The 20,599-nt window shown below is 18.2% G+C and overlaps 5 protein-coding genes across 5 annotated transcripts in view; 3 read left to right on the forward strand and 2 right to left on the reverse strand. All coding sequences in view use genetic code 6, as the record gives it.

The window, feature by feature from the left end:
- Positions 1 to 133: 133 nt before the first annotated feature.
- On the forward strand, positions 134 to 5,979 carry TTHERM_001302815 (cyclic nucleotide-binding domain protein; the record flags this gene model as incomplete). The annotated part of the gene is made up of 12 exons (XM_012796401.1): positions 134 to 223; positions 472 to 561; positions 808 to 897; positions 1,148 to 1,237; positions 3,688 to 3,777; positions 4,029 to 4,118; positions 4,366 to 4,455; positions 4,702 to 4,791; positions 5,037 to 5,126; positions 5,278 to 5,367; positions 5,520 to 5,609; positions 5,859 to 5,979. Coding segments are annotated over 12 exons (1,111 nt in total), but the record flags the coding sequence as incomplete, so codon positions are not given.
- Positions 5,980 to 7,922: 1,943 nt separating this feature from the next.
- On the reverse strand, positions 7,923 to 10,410 carry TTHERM_001302816 (hypothetical protein; the record flags this gene model as incomplete). Its single annotated transcript, XM_012796402.1, has 8 exons — positions 7,923 to 8,043; positions 8,320 to 8,409; positions 9,054 to 9,143; positions 9,274 to 9,363; positions 9,646 to 9,795; positions 9,961 to 10,011; positions 10,263 to 10,315; positions 10,372 to 10,410. 8 exons carry the CDS (start codon positions 10,408 to 10,410, stop codon positions 7,923 to 7,925), a joined length of 684 nt encoding a protein of 227 aa, XP_012651856.1.
- Positions 10,411 to 11,430: 1,020 nt separating this feature from the next.
- TTHERM_001302817 (hypothetical protein) lies at positions 11,431 to 12,183 on the forward strand (the record flags this gene model as incomplete). The annotated part of the gene is made up of 1 exon (XM_012796403.1): positions 11,431 to 12,183. One exon carries the CDS (start codon positions 11,431 to 11,433, stop codon positions 12,181 to 12,183), a length of 753 nt encoding a protein of 250 aa, XP_012651857.1.
- Positions 12,184 to 12,587: 404 nt separating this feature from the next.
- On the reverse strand, positions 12,588 to 14,755 carry TTHERM_001302818 (transmembrane protein, putative; the record flags this gene model as incomplete). The annotated part of the gene is made up of 7 exons (XM_012796404.1): positions 12,588 to 12,950; positions 13,066 to 13,155; positions 13,420 to 13,509; positions 13,813 to 13,962; positions 14,256 to 14,306; positions 14,514 to 14,566; positions 14,621 to 14,755. The coding sequence occupies 7 exons, from the start codon at positions 14,753 to 14,755 to the stop codon at positions 12,758 to 12,760; spliced, it is 762 nt and encodes a 253-aa protein (XP_012651858.1). The 3' UTR covers positions 12,588 to 12,757.
- Positions 14,756 to 15,337: 582 nt separating this feature from the next.
- TTHERM_001302819 (cyclic nucleotide-binding domain protein) overlaps positions 15,338 to 20,599 on the forward strand; it is a gene marked incomplete at both ends in the record, with an annotated part of 6,038 nt that continues 776 nt past the window's right edge. Inside the window, 14 exons of the mRNA XM_012796405.1 lie at positions 15,338 to 15,376; positions 15,434 to 15,483; positions 15,977 to 16,066; positions 16,722 to 16,811; positions 17,132 to 17,221; positions 17,542 to 17,631; positions 17,949 to 18,038; positions 18,424 to 18,513; positions 18,810 to 18,857; positions 19,011 to 19,145; positions 19,398 to 19,487; positions 19,793 to 19,882; positions 20,034 to 20,123; positions 20,462 to 20,551. Of these exons, the coding sequence (XP_012651859.1) occupies positions 15,338 to 15,376; positions 15,434 to 15,483; positions 15,977 to 16,066; positions 16,722 to 16,811; positions 17,132 to 17,221; positions 17,542 to 17,631; positions 17,949 to 18,038; positions 18,424 to 18,513; positions 18,810 to 18,857; positions 19,011 to 19,145; positions 19,398 to 19,487; positions 19,793 to 19,882; positions 20,034 to 20,123; positions 20,462 to 20,551 (1,172 nt within the window). The remainder of the gene's footprint in view (positions 15,377 to 15,433; positions 15,484 to 15,976; positions 16,067 to 16,721; positions 16,812 to 17,131; positions 17,222 to 17,541; positions 17,632 to 17,948; positions 18,039 to 18,423; positions 18,514 to 18,809; positions 18,858 to 19,010; positions 19,146 to 19,397; positions 19,488 to 19,792; positions 19,883 to 20,033; positions 20,124 to 20,461; positions 20,552 to 20,599) is intronic.

The raw sequence follows: 20,599 nt of genomic DNA on the forward strand, positions 1-20,599 counted from the left end.
ATTTAATTCATCATTTTATTCCCAACTTTTACTTTTATTATTAATTTATTAATTTTATTATTTCATATTTTTCTTCATTTTTTCCTTCTAATTAATTATTTAATGATATATATTTTTTTCAATATTTAAAAAGTGAGAATTAAATTAGTGACGAAGGTGCATCAGGCTTAGGTTCTGGTTTAGCTAAATGCATTAATCTCTCAAATTTGACACTTGATCTAGAGTAAAAATAGTTTATTTGTTTTGGATTGTGATATTTTTAATTATGAAAACTAATTTAAAACAATAAAGCTCTTTTTTAATTTTGCTTGCTTTTTTTTTTGTTCTTTCTTTGTTAATTTAACTCATCATTTTATTTTCAACTTTTGCTATTATTATTAATTAATTAATCTTATTATTTCATATTTTTTCTTCATTTTTTCCTTCTAATTAACTATTTAATGATATTTATTTTTTTCAATATTTAAAAAGTTTCAATTAAATTGGTGCAATTGGTGCATCAGGCTTAGGTTCTGGTTTAGCTAAATGCATTAATCTCTCAAATTTGACACTTCATCTTCGGTAAAAATAGTTTATTTGTTTTGGATTGTGATATTTTTAATTATATAAGCTAATTTAAAACAATAAAGCTCTTTTTTTATTATGTTTGCTTTTTTTTATTCTTTCTTTGTTAATTTAACTCATCATTTTATTTTCAACTTTTGCTTTTATTATTAATTAATTAATCTTATTATTTCATATTTTTTCTTCATTTTTTCCTTCTAATTAACTATTTAATGATATTTATTTTTTTCAATATTTAAAAAGTGGCAATTAAATTGGTGACGAAGGTGCATCAGGCTTAGGTTCTGGTTTAGCTAAGTGCATTAATCTCTCAAATTTGACACTTCATCTTCGGTAAAAACAGTTTATTTGTTTTGGATTGTGATATTTTTAATGATAAAACTAATTTAAAACAATAAAACTCTTTTTTAATTTTGCTTGCTTTTTTTTTTGTTCTTTCTTTGTTAATTTTACTCATCCTTTTATTTTCAACTTTTGCTTTTATTATTAATTAATTAATTAATCTTATTATTTCATATTTTTCTTCATTTTTTCCTTCTAATTAACTATTTAATGATAAATATTTTTTTCAATATTTAAAAAGTTTCAATTAAATTGGTGCAATTGGTGCATCAGGCTTAGGTTCTGGTTTAGCTAAATGCATTAATCTCTCAAATTTGACACTTCATCTTGGGTAAAAACAGTTTATTTGTTTTGGATTGTGATATTTTTAATTATAAAAACTAATTTAAAACAATAAAGCTCTTTTTTAATTTTGCTTGCTTTTTTTTTGTTCTTTCTTTGTTAATTTAACTCATCATTTTATTTTCAACTTTTGCTTTTATTATTAATTAATTAATCTTATAATTTTATATTTTTTCTTCATTTTTTCATATTTTAAACAATAAAAATGAAAATAAAGCAAAAAAGCTCTTTGAATATATTTGATAGCTTATATTTGATTAATTTTTTTATCTTTTTATCACTAATTTTATTTTATTTATTAATTTAAGAAATAATTTTTAATTTAAAAGTTTATTTTATTTGATATAAATTTAAAATTTACACAAATTTATTTTTATATTTTTAGAAAGTTAAATAAACCATAAAAATTGAAAGTAATAAGCAAGTGTCTTAAATCAAAAAGATTAGTTGTCTTTGAAATATTATTTGAGTGATAAACAAGTGGCGAAAAAAGGATGAATAAATATAAAATATTTGAATAATATTTTATATTTTATAAAGTTTATTAACCTAAAATACTAATAGATAGATATATTTTATTATTGTTTTTCTATTATATACTGTAAATGCTCATTAATTAAGGCATTCCCTAAGTATCTTTTTTGGCAAAAAAAAAGTGCCTTATTCTAATAATATTTTTTCATGATTTAATTAATCTCCCACAAAAATTTTGATAACATACAGTAAATAAACTATCCAATCTAGATAAAGTTATATGAAAAAATTAAAATAAAATGGAATAGAATTTATTATAAAATAATTTAATTAAACAAATAGGCAGGCAATAAATGTATGGAAGAAGAAAACAATTTCGTAATATTTTTTATTTTATTAAAAACAGATATTTGGAAAATATATTAATAATCTGAAATTGATAAAAATTTTGAGTTAAAATATTTACAAACAGTTTATAGATAGATTCTGATGTATTCATTATGAGATATTTAATAATGAAATACTGCTTCAAAAATTAGATGTAATAAATAATATTTAAGCATTTTAATGCTTCAAAATTAATTAAGCCCTCAATTTTAAAAATAAAAATATTATTTAGAGTAACTCTATTTATTAAAAAGTTATTTATGTTGGTATTAAATGCACTTACTTATTTAGTGGATGCAATCTATACCTAAATAAAATGTGCTTACAAAAAAAAACTAATGTGATTAGAGAATAATTAGAGATATTATAAATATTCCTATAATTAACTACAGAGCTAAAACAGAAAAGTCTACTTATAAACATTATTTTTATAAAATTTAAGAACATTAATTAATTAATTAACTATTAGAATTCTTTCAAATATTGCTAACTGCGCATCTCTAATTCCTATTATATTTTTAAGTTATTGTTTTAAATACAAATATTAAGATTAAATAATGAATGTTAATTAATTTGTATGTGATATTTCTTCATTTAACCAAATTTATAAATTAATATTTGATAATTAATTAATTAATTATTATATTTTATTTGTTCGTTTTACCCATCTATAATTAATTAATTAATTAATTAAATTCCATAAATTTCTGCTATTCAATATTTTTGAAAAAATAAATAAATAAATAAATGATATAATAGATTAAATATTATTAAGAACTCGAAGATGTAATTATTAATTTTTTTATTAATATCCTTTAAATTTATTTTAATTAATAAAAAAAGTTTTTAAGCTCTTCACTTTCATCTCATTAGGTTCTCCATATTGATCTAAATATTGATCTAAAGTATATTTTATTTATAAATATTATTTTTATTATGATTAACATTTTTTATAAATTTAACTTTTAATTTATTAAAATAAATAATTTTTATTATAGAAATTATCACCATTATTCATTGATTTTTATTAAAACAAAGATTTTTTAGCTATTTTAACTTAATTTTCTATTCAATTTTTAATTATTTATTTATTATTCATTTTTATTATTTATTTTTTTCTTCTTCATTTTTTGCTATTAAAATTTCCCCTTAATAAAAGCAATTTATTAGTTTTGGATTGTAATATTTTTAATTATTTAAGTTAATTTAAAACATTAAAGCTCTTTTAACTTATTTGATTTATTTTCCTTTTTCTTTTTATTTTCATTCTTTGTTAATTAACTAGAGTGAAATGCATATTTAATTTACAAAAGGTAAAATGTAATATATCTTAATAACATAATAAATAAAGCTAAATTAGCTTTAAATAACTTTATTTTTGAGTTTTTAGAAAGCTTTAAATTCACAAAATGTAAAATTTGAAATAATGTATATCCTACATTCTATCAACATATCATTTTTTTGAAAAAAAAATCAGATTTAAAATTTAAAATCCCATCTATTATTTCATATTTTTTCTTCGTTTTTTTGTTCTAATTAACTATTTAATGATATATATTTTTTTCAATATTTAAAAAGTTACAATTATATTAATGACGAAGGTGCATCAGGCTTAGGTTCTGGTTTAGCTAAGTGCATTAATCTCTCAAATTTGACACTTGATCTTCGGTAAAAACAATTTATTTGTTTTAGATTGTGATATTTTTAATGATAAAAACTAATTTAAAACAATAAAGCTCTTTTTTAATTTTGCTTGCTTTTTTTTTGTTCTTTCTTTGTTGATTTTACTCATCCTTTTATTTTCAACTTTTACTTTTATTATTAATTAATTAATTAATCTTATTATTTCATATTTTTTCTTCATTTTTTCCTTCTAAATAACTATTTAATGATATATTTTTTATTCAATAATTAAAAAGTGAGAATTAAATTGGTAAAGAAGGTGCATCAGGCTTAGGTTCTGGTTTAGCTAAGTGCATTAATCTCTCAAATTTGACACTTGATCTTCGGTAAAAACAATTTATTTGTTTTAGATTGTGATATTTTTAATGATAAAAACTAATTTAAAACAATAAAGCTCTTTTTTAATTTTGCTTGCTTTTTTTTTGTTCTTTCTTTGTTGATTTTACTCATCCTTTTATTTTCAACTTTTACTTTTATTATTAATTAATTAATCTTATTATTTCATATTTTTTCTTCATTTTTTCCTTCTAAATAACTATTTAATGATATATTTTTTATTCAATAATTAAAAAGTGATAATTAAATTGGTAAAGAAGGTGCATCAGGCTTAGGTTCTGGTTTAGCTAAATGCATTAATCTCTCAAATTTGACACTTGATCTTTAGTAAAAATAGTTTATTTGTTTTGGATTGTGATATTTTTAATTATAAAAACTAATTTAAAACAATAAAGCTCTTTTTTAATTTTGCTTGCTTTTTTTTTGTTCTTTCTTTGTTAATTTTACTCATCCTTTTATTTTCAACTTTAGCATTTATTATTAATTAATTAATCTTATTATTTCATATTTTTCTTCATTTTTTCATTCTAATTAATTATTTAATGATATATATTTTTTTCAATATTTAAAAAGAAGCAATTAAATTGGTGACGAAGGTGCATCAGGCTTAGGTTCTGGTTTAGCTAAATGCATTAATCTCTCAAATTTGACACTTCATCTTAGGTAAAAACAGTTTATTTGTTTTGGATTGTGATATTTTTAATGATAAAACTAATTTAAAACAATAAAGCTCTTTTTTAATTTTGCTTGCTTTTTTTTTGTTCTTTCTTTGTTAATTTAAATTATCCTTTTATTTTCAACTTTTGCTTTGATTATTAATTAATTAATCTTATTATTTCATATTTTTCTTCATTTTTTCCTTCTAATTAACTATTTAATAATATATATTTTTTTCAATATTTAAAAAGTAACAATTATATTGGTGACGAAGGTGCATCAGGCTTAGTTTCTGGTTTAGCTAAGTGCATTAATCTCTCAAATTTGACACTTGATCTTTGGTAAAAACAGTTTATTTGTTTTGGATTGTGAAATTTTTAATGATAAAAACTAATTTAAAACAATAAAGCTCTTTTTTTATTTTGCTTGCTTTTTTTTTCTTTCTTTCTTTGTACTATTTAATCATGTATTTTTTCTTCAATATTTAAAAAGTTACAATTTAATTGGTGATGAAGGTGCATCAGGCTTAGGTTCTGGTTTAGCTAAATGCATTAATCTCTCAAATTTGACACTTAATCTTGTGTAAAAACAGTTTATTTGTTTTTGATTGTGATATTTTTAATTATAAAAACTAATTTAAAACAATAAAGCTCTTTTTTTATTTTGCTTACTTTTTTTTTTTGTTCTTTCTTTGTACTATTTAATGATATATTTTTTATTCTATATTTAAAAAGTAACAATTATATTGGTGACGAAGGTGCATCAGGCTTAGGTTCTGATTTAGCTAAATGCATTAATCTCTCAAATTTGACACTTATTCTTCTGTAAAAACAGTTTATTTTGTTTTGGATTGTGATATTTTTAATTATAAAAACTAATTTAAAACAATAAAGCTCTTTTTTCTTTTTATTGTGCTTGCTTTTTTTTTGTTCTTTCTTTGTTAATTTAACTCTTCACTTTTTTTTCAACTTTTACTTTTAATATTAATTAATCTTGTTATTTCATATTTTTTGTTCATTTTTTCCTTCTAATTAACTATTTAATCATGTATTTTTTCTTCAATATTTAAAAAGTGATAATTAAATTGGTGACGAAGGTACATCAGACTTATGTTCTGGTTTAGCTAAATGCATTAATCTCTTAAATTTGACACTTGATCTTCTGTAAAAACAGTTTATTTGTTTTGGATTGTGATATTTTTAATTATAAAAACTAATTTAAAACAATAAAGCTCCTTGAAATGATTTGACAGCTTTTATTTGATTTTTTTTAATCTTTTTTATTCCACTAACTTTATTTTATTTATTTATAAAAAGAAATAATTTTTATTTTATAATTTTATTTTATTTAATATTTCATTAAAATTTACAAATTTATTAAAAAAGTTAAAACAAAACGAATAAATCATTAAGCAAGTGTCTTAAATCAAAAAGATTAGTTGTCTTTTAAATAAATTGTTGATGATAAACAAGTGGTAAAAAAGTATGAATAAATATTAAATAAATGTTTTAATAATTGAATATTAATTATATGTTTTATTTTTTAATATTTTTAAAAAGTTTTTTTACCTAAAAATAGATTTTATTATTGTTTTTATATTTAATAATATCATATTTTTATAATTTAATAAATAGCTTATAAATAATAAAAAAATGATCAAATCATTTTATATTTTTAGTATTATATTTTAAATAATTTACTCTTAAAAATATTAAAATTTATTTGATTTTAATTTACTTTTTATAATATTTTATTTATCATATGCACTTTTTTAAAGATTATAAAAAATATCAAAATTCTAAAAATAACATAAACTGTATTTTCTTTTAACCACTAATTTTTTAAACGAATTATTTATTATACATCACTAAAACATATAAAGAGTTTCTTGTTTTTATTTTTTTACTGTATGTATTTTTAAATTCATTTTCTACATTTCTTTGATTTTAAACAATACAAATTATTATCATTTTTTGCATTTTCTTTGATTTTAAATATGTTAATTTATACAAATGATAATTATTTTTACTTTACGATTGATTAATGCAAAATGTACTTGTTTTTACTTTATGATTGAAAAACAATATTTAAATGTCAGATTAAAGAATTTATTGTATTGAATGCGAGATAAATATTATAAAAGTTACTAATGTTATAATATTAATATTATATTATTTGTCTTTTTTTACCACTTTTTTATCACCTATAATATATTTTAAAGATAACTAATCTTTTTGATTTAAGACACTTGCTTTTTACTTTCAAATATTATGATTCATCGGTTGTGGTTGAGCTTTTAGTTTAAATAATAAAAAAATAAAAAGAATAAAATTTATAAATTAAAGAATAAATTAATAAAAAAGACAAAGAAAATAAATCAAATTAAAAGCCAATAAATTAATTAATCTGTCATATTATTTTAAACTAATTTTATGTTAAAAAATAACATAAATAATCCAAAGTAAATAGACTGTTTTTACAAAAGAAAAAGTATCAAATTTTAGAGATTAGTGCATTTTTCTAAACCAATACCTAAGCCTAATTATCCTTCATATCCAATTTAATTGTCACTTTTTAAATATTGAAGAAGAAATAAATATAATTAATTAGCTATTTAAATGGATAAAATGATGAAAAAAAAGGAAATAATAAAAATAAATCAATTAATAATAAAATCAAAAGTTGAAAAAACAAAAATTAGTAAATTAACAAATAAAGAAGAAAAAAAAATACAATCAAAATAAAAAATAATTAATTAATTAATTAAAAGCTAATAAATAAATTTTTTAGCTATATTTTTTTAATTCATTTTTATATTAAAAATATAACAATCAAAAAGGAATAACTGTTTTTACAGAATATAAAGCTTCAAATATAAGAGATTAGTGCGTTTTGATAAAGCAAAACCTAAATCTGATGCACCTTTATCATTAATTTAATTGGAACTTTTTAAATATTGAAAAAAAATATAATTAATTAATCAGTTAGAAGGAAAAAATGATTAAAAAACATTAGTTAATTAACAAAGAAAGAAAAAACAAAGAAAGCAGAATAAAAAAGACAATAAATATAAATCAATTAAAAGCCTAATAAATAAATAAATAAAAGTCATATTGTTTTAAATTCTTTTTATAGTGTCACAATCCTAGACAAATAAACTCGTTTTACTATAGATCAAGTGTTAAACTTGAAAGATTAGTGCACTTTGCTAAACCGGAGCCTAAGCCTGATGTACCTTCGTCACCAATTTAATTCTAACTTTTTAAATATTGAAAAAAAAAATATAATTGATTTGTTAATTAGTGGAAAATAAGAAGAAGAAATAATTATAAATGAATAAATCAATTAATAATTAAAGCAAAAGTTGAAAATGATAAAAAATTAATTAAATTAAGAAAAATAGAAAGAAAAACACAAGCAGAATAAAAAATAAAAATAAATCAAATAAGAAGTTAAAAATAAATTATTGAAGAGTTAGTTGTTTTGTTTTAAATTATCACTATCAAAGCAAACAAACAAACAAACTTTTTTTACCTAAGATTAAGTGTTAAATTTGAGAGGCTAGAGCACTATGCTAAACCAGAACCTAAGCCTGATGCACCAACTGCATCAATTTTATTTTTACTGTTTAAATATTGAAGAAAAAATATAATTAATAAGTTATTTAGAAAGAAAAAATATGAAATGATAAAAATTAATCATACATAAGTGAAAAAGTTGAAAATGAATAAATGAGTTATATTAACAAAAATAAACAAAATAAAAATGAAAAATAAAGTTTTCGAGCCAATAAGTGACACTTATCATTTTTTTTTAGATCAATAAATTAAGACTTTTATTCAATAATAAATAGATAGTTCATCTTATAGAGAATTATTTACTCTATCATAATATAATTAAAATATTATGTAAAATTAAAAGTATATATGATATAATTAAATTTATCAGCAAAGGAATATCACATTAATTAAAAAGTAAAATATCAAAGTAGCATCAGAAAATAGTGGTCAGAGCTTATATTAGAAGACTACTAGAATTACATATATTCTTGACAGTAATGATGTTTTCTAATCATTTAATAAAAGTGAAAAAAGGGATTGTTGAATTTATTATTGATTGTATTTTATCTATTAATTAAATATGATTATTTATTACTGTAAATTAAATAAAAAGCTAATAAATAAATTATTAAAAGATAGATCTATATTATTTTAAATTCATTTTTAAATTAAAAAATTTCACAATCGAAAACAAATAAACTTTTTTGCCTAAGATTAAGTGTCAAATTTGAGAGATTCGAGCACTTTCCTAAATCAGAACCTAAGCTTGAAGCACCAGCTGCACCAATTTTATTTTAACTGTTTAAATATTGAAGAAAAAATATAATAAAATAGTTAGTTAGTATGAAGAAAAAAATGAAGGAAAAATTTTTTAAATTCTTTATATATTAAAAAATATCACAATCTAAAATTAATAAACTGTTTATACTAGAGATGAAGTGCCAGATTTGAAAGATTAGTGCACTTTGCTAAACCAGAACTTAAATCTGATGTACCTTTATCGCCAATTTAATTTTACCTTTTTAAATATTTAAGAAAAAATATTATTAATTATTTATAAGCAAAAAATGAAGAAAAAAATATGAAATAATAAAAATTAATTAATTGATATAAATAATAAAAGTTTAAAATAAAAAATGAGTTAAATTAACAAAGAAAGAAGAAAAAAATAAAACTGAATAAAAATGAAAAAAAAAAATGTATCAATTAAAAAGTTAATAAATAAATTATATAAGTTAATTTATTTAAAATTATTATTTATTTCAAATAATTTCACAATTTAAAAATAAACTGTTTTTACTCAAGATTAAGTGTCAAATTTGCGAGATTAGTGCATTTTGCCAAAGCAGAACTTAAGACTGATGCACCTTCATCATCTATTTTGGTACTTTTGTTTTTTGTTTTGCCACAAATTTCTTTGAAAATGCGAAGAAATTCATTTAGTCTGATACTTTTTATATTTTTTGCCAAAAAAAAGACTTTTAGAAAAAAGTAATTTAAGCTTCAAAAATGAATAAAGCAATAAATCAATAATTAACAAAATAAATAAGTTTATAAATTAAATATTTTTGTTTAATTTTAAGAAATATTTCTAAGTGTATAAATAAATAAATACATGTAATTATGTGTGACTATATTGTTATTATCATCATCAATTTTTTTGTCACTTTTTAAATATTGAAGAAAAAAATATATTTAATTAGTTAGTTAGAAGTAAAAAATGCAGGAAAATTAATAAGAAGTGAATTAATTAATTAGTAATTAAATCTAAAATTGTAAATGAAAATTAAAATAAAATAAAATAATTAAATAAATAAAAATGAATGAAAATAAATAAGAATTTCTGTTTGAAAAAATATTTTAAATAACTTAAAAACTAAATAAGCATGAATAATAATATTAATAAATTAAATATACCTGCTCAGATTAATATGGAGAACCTAATGAGATTTAAGTGAAGAGCTTATAAACTTTTTTCATTATTAAAAATAAATTTATAATATAAATATAAAGATAAACAAAATACTTTTTCTATATTGTAGAAATGTTATTCCTTTTACATCATTTATTTTTTTTATCAAAAATATTGAAAACCTCTTTGGAAATTTAATTAATTAATTAATAATCAGTATATTAAAAAGTAATTTACTTTTATTTGAAATTAATTTGATTAAAACCAACAAATAAATTTTTATATAGGGGTAGAAATTGATTCTTTGACAAAAAGAAAATTTTTTAACGGCAACAGACTCACAATTAATTTTAAACTAATAAATTTAATTAAAATAATTAAAAAATAATATTATTATTTATATAAATTTGAAAGATAAAAAATAAATTCTTTATATTGGTTAATCAAAAAATATTGATTGAATAAAGATTAAATTAGTATAAATAATATGTATATGATATTATTAAAAATTATTAATAAATAGAAATATGTATTGCATATCATAAATTAACAATTTAACAATTAAAAATTTAAATTTAAAAAAATAAAAAATAAATAAAAAAGAAATTAATAAAATAGAATAAGAAACAATTTTAATTACATTTACCATAATTTAATTTTTATAACACAAATTAAAGAATTTATTGTAGTGAATGCGATAAATATAAAATAAGTTATTAATGTTATAATATTATATTATTGGCCTTTTTTTGCCACTTTTTTATCACCTATAAAAAATTTTAAAGACAACTAATCTTTTTGATTTAAGACACTTGCTTTTTACTTTCAAATATTATGATTCATCGGTTATGGTTACACTTTTAACATAAATTAATAAAAAAATAAATAGAATAAAATTTATAAATTAAAACTTATATTTTAAATTAATTAATAAAAAAGACAAAGAAAAATAAATAAAATTAAAAGCTGATAAATTAATTATTTAGTTAATTAATGAGTTTTTTTGTTTTAAATTAATTTTATGTTAAAAAATATCATAAAAAGTAAATAAAATGTTTTTACTATAGAAAAAGTATCAAATTTTAGAGATTAGTGCATTTTTCTAAACCAATACCTAAGCCTAATGAACCTTCAAATCCAATTTAATTATCGCTTTTTAATATTGAAGAAAAAATGAATATAATTAATTAGTTATTTAGAAGGATAAAATAAAATAATAAAAAATAAATCAATTAATAATAAAATCAAAAGTTGAAAATACAAAAATTAGTTAAATCAACTAAGAAAAAAAAAACAATCAAAATAAAAATGAAAAATTAATTAGTTAAAAGCTAATAAATAAATTATTAAGCTCTATTGTTTTAAATTAATTTTTATATTAAAAAATATCATAATCAAAAACGAATAAACTGTTTGTACAGAAGATAAAGCTTCAAATATAAGAGATTAGTGCAGTTTGATAAAGCCAAACCTAAATCTGATACACCTTTATCGCTAATTTAATTGGAACTTTTTAAATATTAAAAAAAAAAAATAATTAATTAATTAATCAGTTAGAAGGAAAAAATGATTAAAAAATATTAGTTTATAAACAAAGGAAGGAAAAGTAAAACAAGCAAAATAAAAAATAAATCAATTAAAAACCTAATAGATAAATAAGAGTTATATTATTTTAAATTCATTTTTATATTAAAATGTTGTCACATTCCAAAACAAATAAACTTTTTTTACTATAGATTAAGTGTCAAACTTGTGAGATTAGTGAAGTTTGCTAAACTAGAGCCTAAGCCTGATGCACCTTCGTCACCAATTTAATTCTAACTTTTAAAATATTGTAGAAAAATAAAAAATTAATTTGTTAATTAGAAGAAAAATATGAAATAGTAGTAAATGAATAATTTAATTAATAATAAAAGTAAAAGTTGAAATGAAAAAATTAATTAAATCAAGAAAAGTAGAAAGAAAAACACAAGCAGAATAATAATAAAAAATAAAAATAAATCAAATAAGAGGATTATTTATAAAAAGAGTTATTTTTTTTTTAATTTATTTTATATTCAAAAATTTCACAATAAAATAAACAAACTTTTTTTACCTAAGATTTAGTGTCAAATTTGAAAGGTTAATACACTTTGCTAAACCAGAACATAATATTGATGCGCCAATTGCTCCAATTTAATTGAAACTTTTTAAATATTGAAGGAAAAAGTTATTTAGAAAGAAAAAATTAAGAAAAAATATGAAATGATAAGAAATTAATCATAATTGCAAAAGAAAGTTGAATATGAAAAAATGAGCTATATTAAATAAAAATGAAAAATAAAGTTTTCTAACCTTAAAGTAACACTTATCATTTTTATATAGATTGATAAATTAAGATTTTTATTCCATAAAAGATACTTTATCTTATAAAAATTATTTACTCTATCATAACATAATAAAAATATTATATAGAATTAAAAGTATAGATGATATAATTAAATTTATCAGCAAAGGAATATCACAATTAATTCAAAAACTAAAATATCAAAGTAGCATCATAAAATAAATGGTAGTCTGAGCTCTAATTAAAATACTGCTAGAATTACATATATTATAGGTAGTAAAGATGTGATATAATCATTAAATAAAGGTGAAAAAATTTGTTATTGAATAGATTATTAATTATATATGGCTATTTATATGTTCGAATACTGTAAATTAAATAAAAAGCTAATAAATAAATTATTAAAAGATAGATTTATTTTATTTTAAATTCATTTTTATATGAAAAAATATCACAATCAAAAACAAATAAACCTTTTTTACCTAAGATTAAGTGTCAAATTTGAGAGATTAGAACACTTTCCTAAATCAGAACCTAAGCCTGATGCACCAACTGCGCCAACATTATTTTTACTGTTTAAATTTTGAAGATAAAATATAATAAATTAGTTAGTTAGTATGAAGAAAAAAATGAAGGAAAAATATGAAATAATAAGAAAACTATTCTTTAATAAAATAAGAAATAATTTTAAATGAAAAAATTAGTTAAATTAACAATCAAAAAAAAAGCTTAATCAAATAGAAAAAGAAAAATAAATCAAATATAAAACTAATAAATAAATTATTAAAGAATAATTTTATTTTAAATTTTATCTAAAACAAATAAGCTGTTTATACAAGAGATTGATTGTCAAATTTGAGAGATTAATGCAGTTTGCTAAACCATAACCTAAGTCTGATATACCTTTATCACCAATTTAATTTGACCTTTTTAAATATTTAAGAAAAATATTATTAATTAATTCCTTTTAAGGAAAAAATGAAGAAAAAAAATGAAATAAATATAATTAATTAATTAATTGATTGATTGATTAATTGATATAAATAATAAAAGTTTAAAATAAAAAATTAGTTAAATTAATTAAGAAAGAAGAAAAAAATAAAGCTGAATAAAAATGAAAAAAAATAAATATCAATTAATAAGTTAATAAATAAATTATTTAAGTTATATTGTTTCAAATTAGTTTTTATTTGAAGTAATATCTCAATTTAAAAATATATTATTTTTACTCAAGATTAAGTGTCAAATTTGAGAGATTAGTGCATTTTGCCAAAGCAGTACTTAAGACTGATGCACCTTCATTATCTATTTTGGTATTTTTGTTTTTTGTTTTGCCAAAAATTTGTTTGAAAGTGTGAACAAATTCATAGAATCTGATACTTTTTTTATTTTTTTTGCCAAAAAAAAACTTTAAGAAAAAAGATATATAAAATTCAAAAATGAATAAAGTAATACCGTAGAATACCCGTTAGTTAATTCGCAATCCTCTAAGTCGCAAATTTTAAGGTAAAATTTTTGTAGTGAAAAAATTCACAAAATCTCATATCTTTTTTTTTGCTAATTAACAGGTATTCTACGGTAAATAAATAATTAACAAAATAAATAAATTAAAAAATTAAATATATGTGTTTAATTTTAAGTAATATTTCTGAGTGTATAAATAAATAAATACATGTATTTTTGTGTGACTATATTATTATTGTCATCATCAATTTTTTTGTCACTTTTTAAATATTGAATAATAAAATATATTTAATTAGTTAGTTATAAGGAAAAAATGAAGGAAAAATATGAAATAATAAGAAATTAATTAATTAAATCAAAAGTTATAAATGAAAATTAAATTAAAATAATTAATTAGAAAAAGTATTGTAAATAAATATAAAAATAAATAAGCATTAATAATAATAATATTAATAATTAAATATACCCGCTCAGATCAATATGGAGAACCTAATGAGATTTAAGAGAAGAGTTTTTAAACTTTTTTTTTCATAAAAATAAATTTATAATAAATTTAAAAAGATAAATATTTACTCTTTCTAGATTGTAGAAATGTTATTCCTTTTATATCATTTATTTATTTTTTTCTAAAATATTGAATAGCTATCTAATATGGAAATTTAATTAATTCTATCTAATATATTAAAAATCAATTGACTTTAATTTCATATTAATTTGGATAAAACCAACAAATAAATAATTATAATTATCAAATATGAATTTATAAATTTACTTTTAAGAAGAAATATCACAAAAAAGTTTATTTAATATTATTTATTAAATTATCCTATTCTTAAATATATAATAGCAATTAGAAATTGATAGTTTATACCTTGAAAAATTATAGTAATTACTTTCCTTAAATTTTATAAAAATAATTTTTATTAAGTAGTTAATTTTGATGATTCAAAAATAAAAATGTAAAATTTAAAAAATATGAAAATTAATCTATTTACAATATAAGTAAATACTTCAAAAAATTATTTTATTCTAGTGAGTTCGCATTGCCATTATCATTTATGTCTGTCTAATCTGTTGTTTCTACTATATTTTTAAGTACACACTTGAAATAGAAATATTAAGATTAATAATGAATTTGATACACTCACTCACTAACTTACTTTTTTGTGATTTCCTTAATTAAAGGCAAAATTATAAATTCATATAATTTATTTGTACTTTTTATTCACTTATAATTAATTAATTAAATTTCTATAAATTTCTATTCAATATTTTTGAAAAAAAAAATAAATGATATAATAGATTTAATATAAAATAAGATTATAACAAGTAAAAATTAATTTTTTTATCAATATACTTTAAATTTATATAAATTAATAAAAAAAGTTTTTAAACTCTCCATTTTTATCTCATTAGGTTATCAATTTAGATCTCTAGTATATTTATTTTATAAGCATTATTATTAATATTTTCTTTATTTTTATTTAACTTTCAGTTTATTTAAAAACTATTTTTATAATAGAAATTATCACTTATATTTATTCATTTTATTTATAAGAATGTTTTTTTAGCTATTTTAACTCTTTCTTCAATCTAAATGTTTTTAAATTCATTTTCTAAATCTTTACTTGATAAAAACTGTTTTTAAGTTTTGGGTTGTGATATTTTTTGTTATAAAAATGAGTATAATAGAAAATTTTTAAACTTTTATAATTTTTTTATTTGATTTGTTTTTTTTTGTAATTGTGTGTTTTTTCTTTCTTTCTTTCTTTCTTTCTTTCTTACTTAATTTAACTCATTTTTCTATATTCTACATTTACTTTTATTATATATTAATTAATTGATTTCTTATTATTTCATTTTTTTTTTTTCATTTTTTCCTTCTAAATCACTAATTAATGATATATTTTTTATTCAATATTTAAAAAGTGGAATTTTAATTAGCGATTAAGATGCATCAAACTTAGGTTCTGGTTTAGCAAATTGCTCTAATTTCTCAAATTTGACACTTTATTTTTAGTAAAAATTGTTTATTTCTTTGTTTTGGATTGTGATATTTTCCGTTATAAAAATGAATTTATAACAAAAAACTCTTTTAATTTATTTATTCGAGTTTTATTTAATTTTCTTTTGTTTTAGCTTTTTATTGTACTTGTGTTTTTTCTTCTTTTATATTTCTTAATTTAATTCATTTTTTAATTTTCAAAATTTGCTTTTATTATTTATATATTTAAATATTAATTAATTATATATTTTTTCTTCAATATTTAAAAAGTGAGAATTAAATTAATTTAACAAGTGCATTAAACTTAGGTTCTTGTTTAGCAAATCACTCTAACTCAAATTTGACACTTTTTTTTTGGTAAAAATAGTTTATTTGTTTATTTGTTTTGGATAGTGATATTTTTTGTTCTATAAATGAATTTAAAATAATTTTACTCTTTTAATTTATTTATTAACTGTTTATTTGATTTACTTATTATTCTTTTCCTTTTTTATTGTACTTGTGTTTTTTCTTCTTTTATCTGACTTAATTTAACTCTTTTTTATATTCAACATTTATTTGCTTTTATTATTTATTAATTCTTTCATATTTAATATTTCATATTTCTTCTTCATTTTTTCCTTCTAGATAACAAATTAATTATATATTTTTTCTTCAATATTTAAAAAGGTGTGATAAAATTGATGCAAAACTTGCATCGGGCTTAGGTTCTGGTTTAGCAAATTGCACTAATCTCTCAAATTTGGTACTTCATATTAAGTAAAAACAGTTTATTTATTTGTTTGTTTGTTTTGGATTGTGATATTTTTCCTTATAAAAATGATTTTAATTAAAAATTATAACATGGTTTTAATTTGCTTATTAGCTATTTTTTTTATTAACTATTCTGTTCCTTTTTTATTGTACTTGTGTTTTTTCTTCTTCTATCTGACTTAATTTAACTCTTTTTTATACTCAACATTTATTTGCTTTTATTATTTATTAATTCTTTCATTTCTTATTATTTCATATTTCTTCTTCATTTTTTTTCCTTCTAGATAACAAATTAATTATATAATTTTTCTTCAATATTTAAAAAGGTGTGATAAAATTGATGCAGAATTTGCATCGGGCTTAGGTTCTGGTTTAGCAAATTGCACTAATCTCTCAAATTTGACACTTCATCTTATGTAAAAACAGTTTATTTATTTGTTTGTTTTGGATTGTGATATTTTTCCTTATAAAAATGAATTTAATTAAACATTATAACACGGTTTTAATTTGCTTATTAGCTGTTTTTTTATTAACTATTCTTTTCCTTTTTTTTTGTACTTGTGTTTTTTCTTCTTCTATCTGACTTATTTAACTCTTTTTTATACTCAACATTTATTTGCTTTTATTATTTATTTATTAATTCATTCATTTATTTTTTATTATTTCATATTATTTATTCATTTTTTCCTTCTAAATAACAAATTAATTATATATTTTTTCTTCAATATTTAAAAAGAAGCAATTAAGTTGGTGATTAAGTTGCATCAAGTTTAGGTCTTGCTATAGCAAATTGCACTAATCTCTCGAATTTGACACTTTTTCTAGAGTAAAAATAGTTTATTTGTTTTGGATTGTGATATTTATTTTTAGTAAAAAAATGAATTTAAACAATATATATAACTAACTCTTTTAATTTGTTTATTAGCTGTTCATTTGATTTACTTATTATTCTTTTCGTTTTTTATTGTACTTGTGTTTTTTCTTCTTCTATCTGACTTAATTTAACTCATTTTTTATATTCAACATTTATTTATTTGCTTTTATTATTTATTTATTTATTAATTCATTTATTTCTTATTATTTTATATTTTTTCCTTCTAAATAACTATTTAATGATATATTTTTTCTTCAATATTTAAAAAGTTAAGGTGAAATTGGTAATAAAACTGCTTCAGGTTTAGGCCTTGCTTTAGCAAATTGCACTAATCTCTCAAATTTGACACTTAGTCTTAAGTAAAAACAATTTATTTCTTTTGGATTGTGATATTTATTTTTAGTTATAAAAATGAATTTAAAAAAAAAATTTAACTAACTCTTTTAATTTTTTTATTAGCTGTTCATTTGATTTACAATATTTTTCTTTTTTATTGTACTTGTGTTTGTTTTTTCTTCTTTTATGTTTATTAATTTAGCTCATTTTTTTAATTTCAACATTTATTTATTTGCTTTTATTATTTATTTATTTATTTATTTATTTATTCATTGAATAAATAATTTATTATAAATTAAAAACAAATTTAAATTAATTATGTATAAATCTAAAATAAAAATTTTTAAAATTATAAATTTAGAATAAAAAAAATTTAGTTTTTATATTTTTTCTTTAATATTTAAAAAGGTTAAATTAAATTGGTTAAATAGGTTTATCAGGCTTAGGTTCTGCTTTAGCTAATTGCACTAATCTCTAAAATTTGACACTTGATCTTTCGTAATAACAGTTTATTTGTTTAGGATTGTGATATTTTTCCTTAAAAAAATGAATTTATAGCAAAATAACTAACTCTTTTAATTTGCTTATCAGCTGTTTATTTGATTTACTTTCTTTTTCTTTTTTATTATACTTATATTTTTTCTTCTTCTTCTAATATCATTCTAAATTTAACTTATTTTTATTTTCAGCATTTGCATTTATTATTTATTAATTTATTAATAAATTTCCTATTATTTCATTTTTCTCTTCTAAATAACTAATTAAATTATATTTTTTCTTTAATATTTAAACAGTGACAATTAAATTGGTAATGGTTATCATAATCCTGCATATAAATGCATGTATTTATTTATTTATACACTCAGAAATATTTCTTAGAATTAAACATTTTATTTAATTTATTAATTTATTTTTTATATTAATCATTTGTTTATTTCTTTATTGATTTTTGAAGTTAATATTTCTTTTTTCTTAGATTTTTTTGTAAAAAAAAGTATCAAAATCTATGAATTTCTTCGCATTCTCAAATAAATTTGTTGTAAGAAAAAAAAAAGATAAATTGGTGCATCAAGTTTTGGTTCTGTTTTAGCTAATTTCACTAATCTCTCAAACTTGCAACTTGTTCTTTAGTAAAAACAGTTTATTCATTTTGGATTGTTATATTTTTCCTTAAAAAAATGAATTTTTAACAATAAATCTCTTTTAATTTTTATATTAGTTGTTTATTTATTTATTTAATTTTTCTTATTTTAACTCATTTTTTTATTTTCAACATGTATTTGCTTTTATTATTAATTAATTTGTAATTTTTTCTTCACTTTTTGCTTCTAAATAACTAATTAATTAATTAATGATATATTTTTTCTTCAATATTTAAAAAGTAACAATTAAATTAATGCAGCAAATGCATTAGACTTAAGTTCTGGTTTAGCAAATTGCACGAATCTCTCTAACTTGACACTTGATCTTACGTAAAAACAGTTTATTTGTTTGAGATTGTGATATTTTTTTCTTATAAAAAATGAATTTAAGCAATAATTATTTTAATATTCTTATTAGCATTTTATTTTATTTAATTTACTTTTCTTTTTGTTTTTTATTCTACTTGTTTTTTTCTTCTTGTATTTTTCTTAATTTAGTTCATTTTTTATTTTCAACATTTATTTGCTTTTATTATTAATTAATTAATTAATTTCTTATTATTTCATATTTTTTCTTCACTTTTTCCTTCTAAAAAACTAATTAATTTTATTTATTTTCTTCAATATTTAAAAAGTGACAATTTAATTGGTTAAATAGGTGCAACAGGCTTAGCTTCTGCATTAGCTAATTGCACTAAACTCTCAAATTTGACACTTAAACTTAAGTAAAAACAGTTTATTTATTTTGGATTCTGATATTTTTGCTTATAAAAATCAATTTAAAAAATATAACTCTTTTAATTAGTTTATTAGATGTTTATTTGATTTATCTAAATAACTAATTAATTATTTTTTTTTTTTTCAATATTTAAAAAGTTGGAGTGGAATTGGTGATAAAGGCGCATCAGACTTAGGTTCTGCTTTAGCAAATTTCACTAATCTCTCAAATTTGACACTTGAATTTAGGTAAAAACAGTTTATTTGTTTGTTTGTTTTGGATTGTGTTGTTGATATTTTTTTTATAAAAATGAATTTAAACAAATATAAGTAACTCTTTTAATTTGTTTATTAGTTATTTATTTATTTATTTATTTAATTTGGTTTTCTTATTCTCTTTTATTATATTAGTGTTTTTTTTCTTCAAAATTTCTTAATTTTAATTTTTTTATTTTGAGCATTTGCTTTTATTATTAATTAATTAAATAATTTCTTATTATTAATTTCATATTTTTTATTCACTTTTTCCTTCTAACTAACTAAATAACTAATTAATTAATTATTTTCTTTTCTTCAATATTTATAAGGGCAAATAATATTGGTGATTAAGGTACATTATGCTTAGTTTAAGCTTTAAAAAATTGCACTAATCTCTCAATTTTGACACTTAACCTTCAGTAAAAATAGTTTATTTGCTCTTGATAGTGATATTTTTCCTTATAAAA

This window comes from Tetrahymena thermophila, assembly GCF_000189635.1.
Source record: "Tetrahymena thermophila SB210 genomic scaffold scf_8254732, whole genome shotgun sequence".
NCBI classification, from domain to species: Eukaryota; Ciliophora; class Oligohymenophorea; order Hymenostomatida; family Tetrahymenidae; genus Tetrahymena; species Tetrahymena thermophila.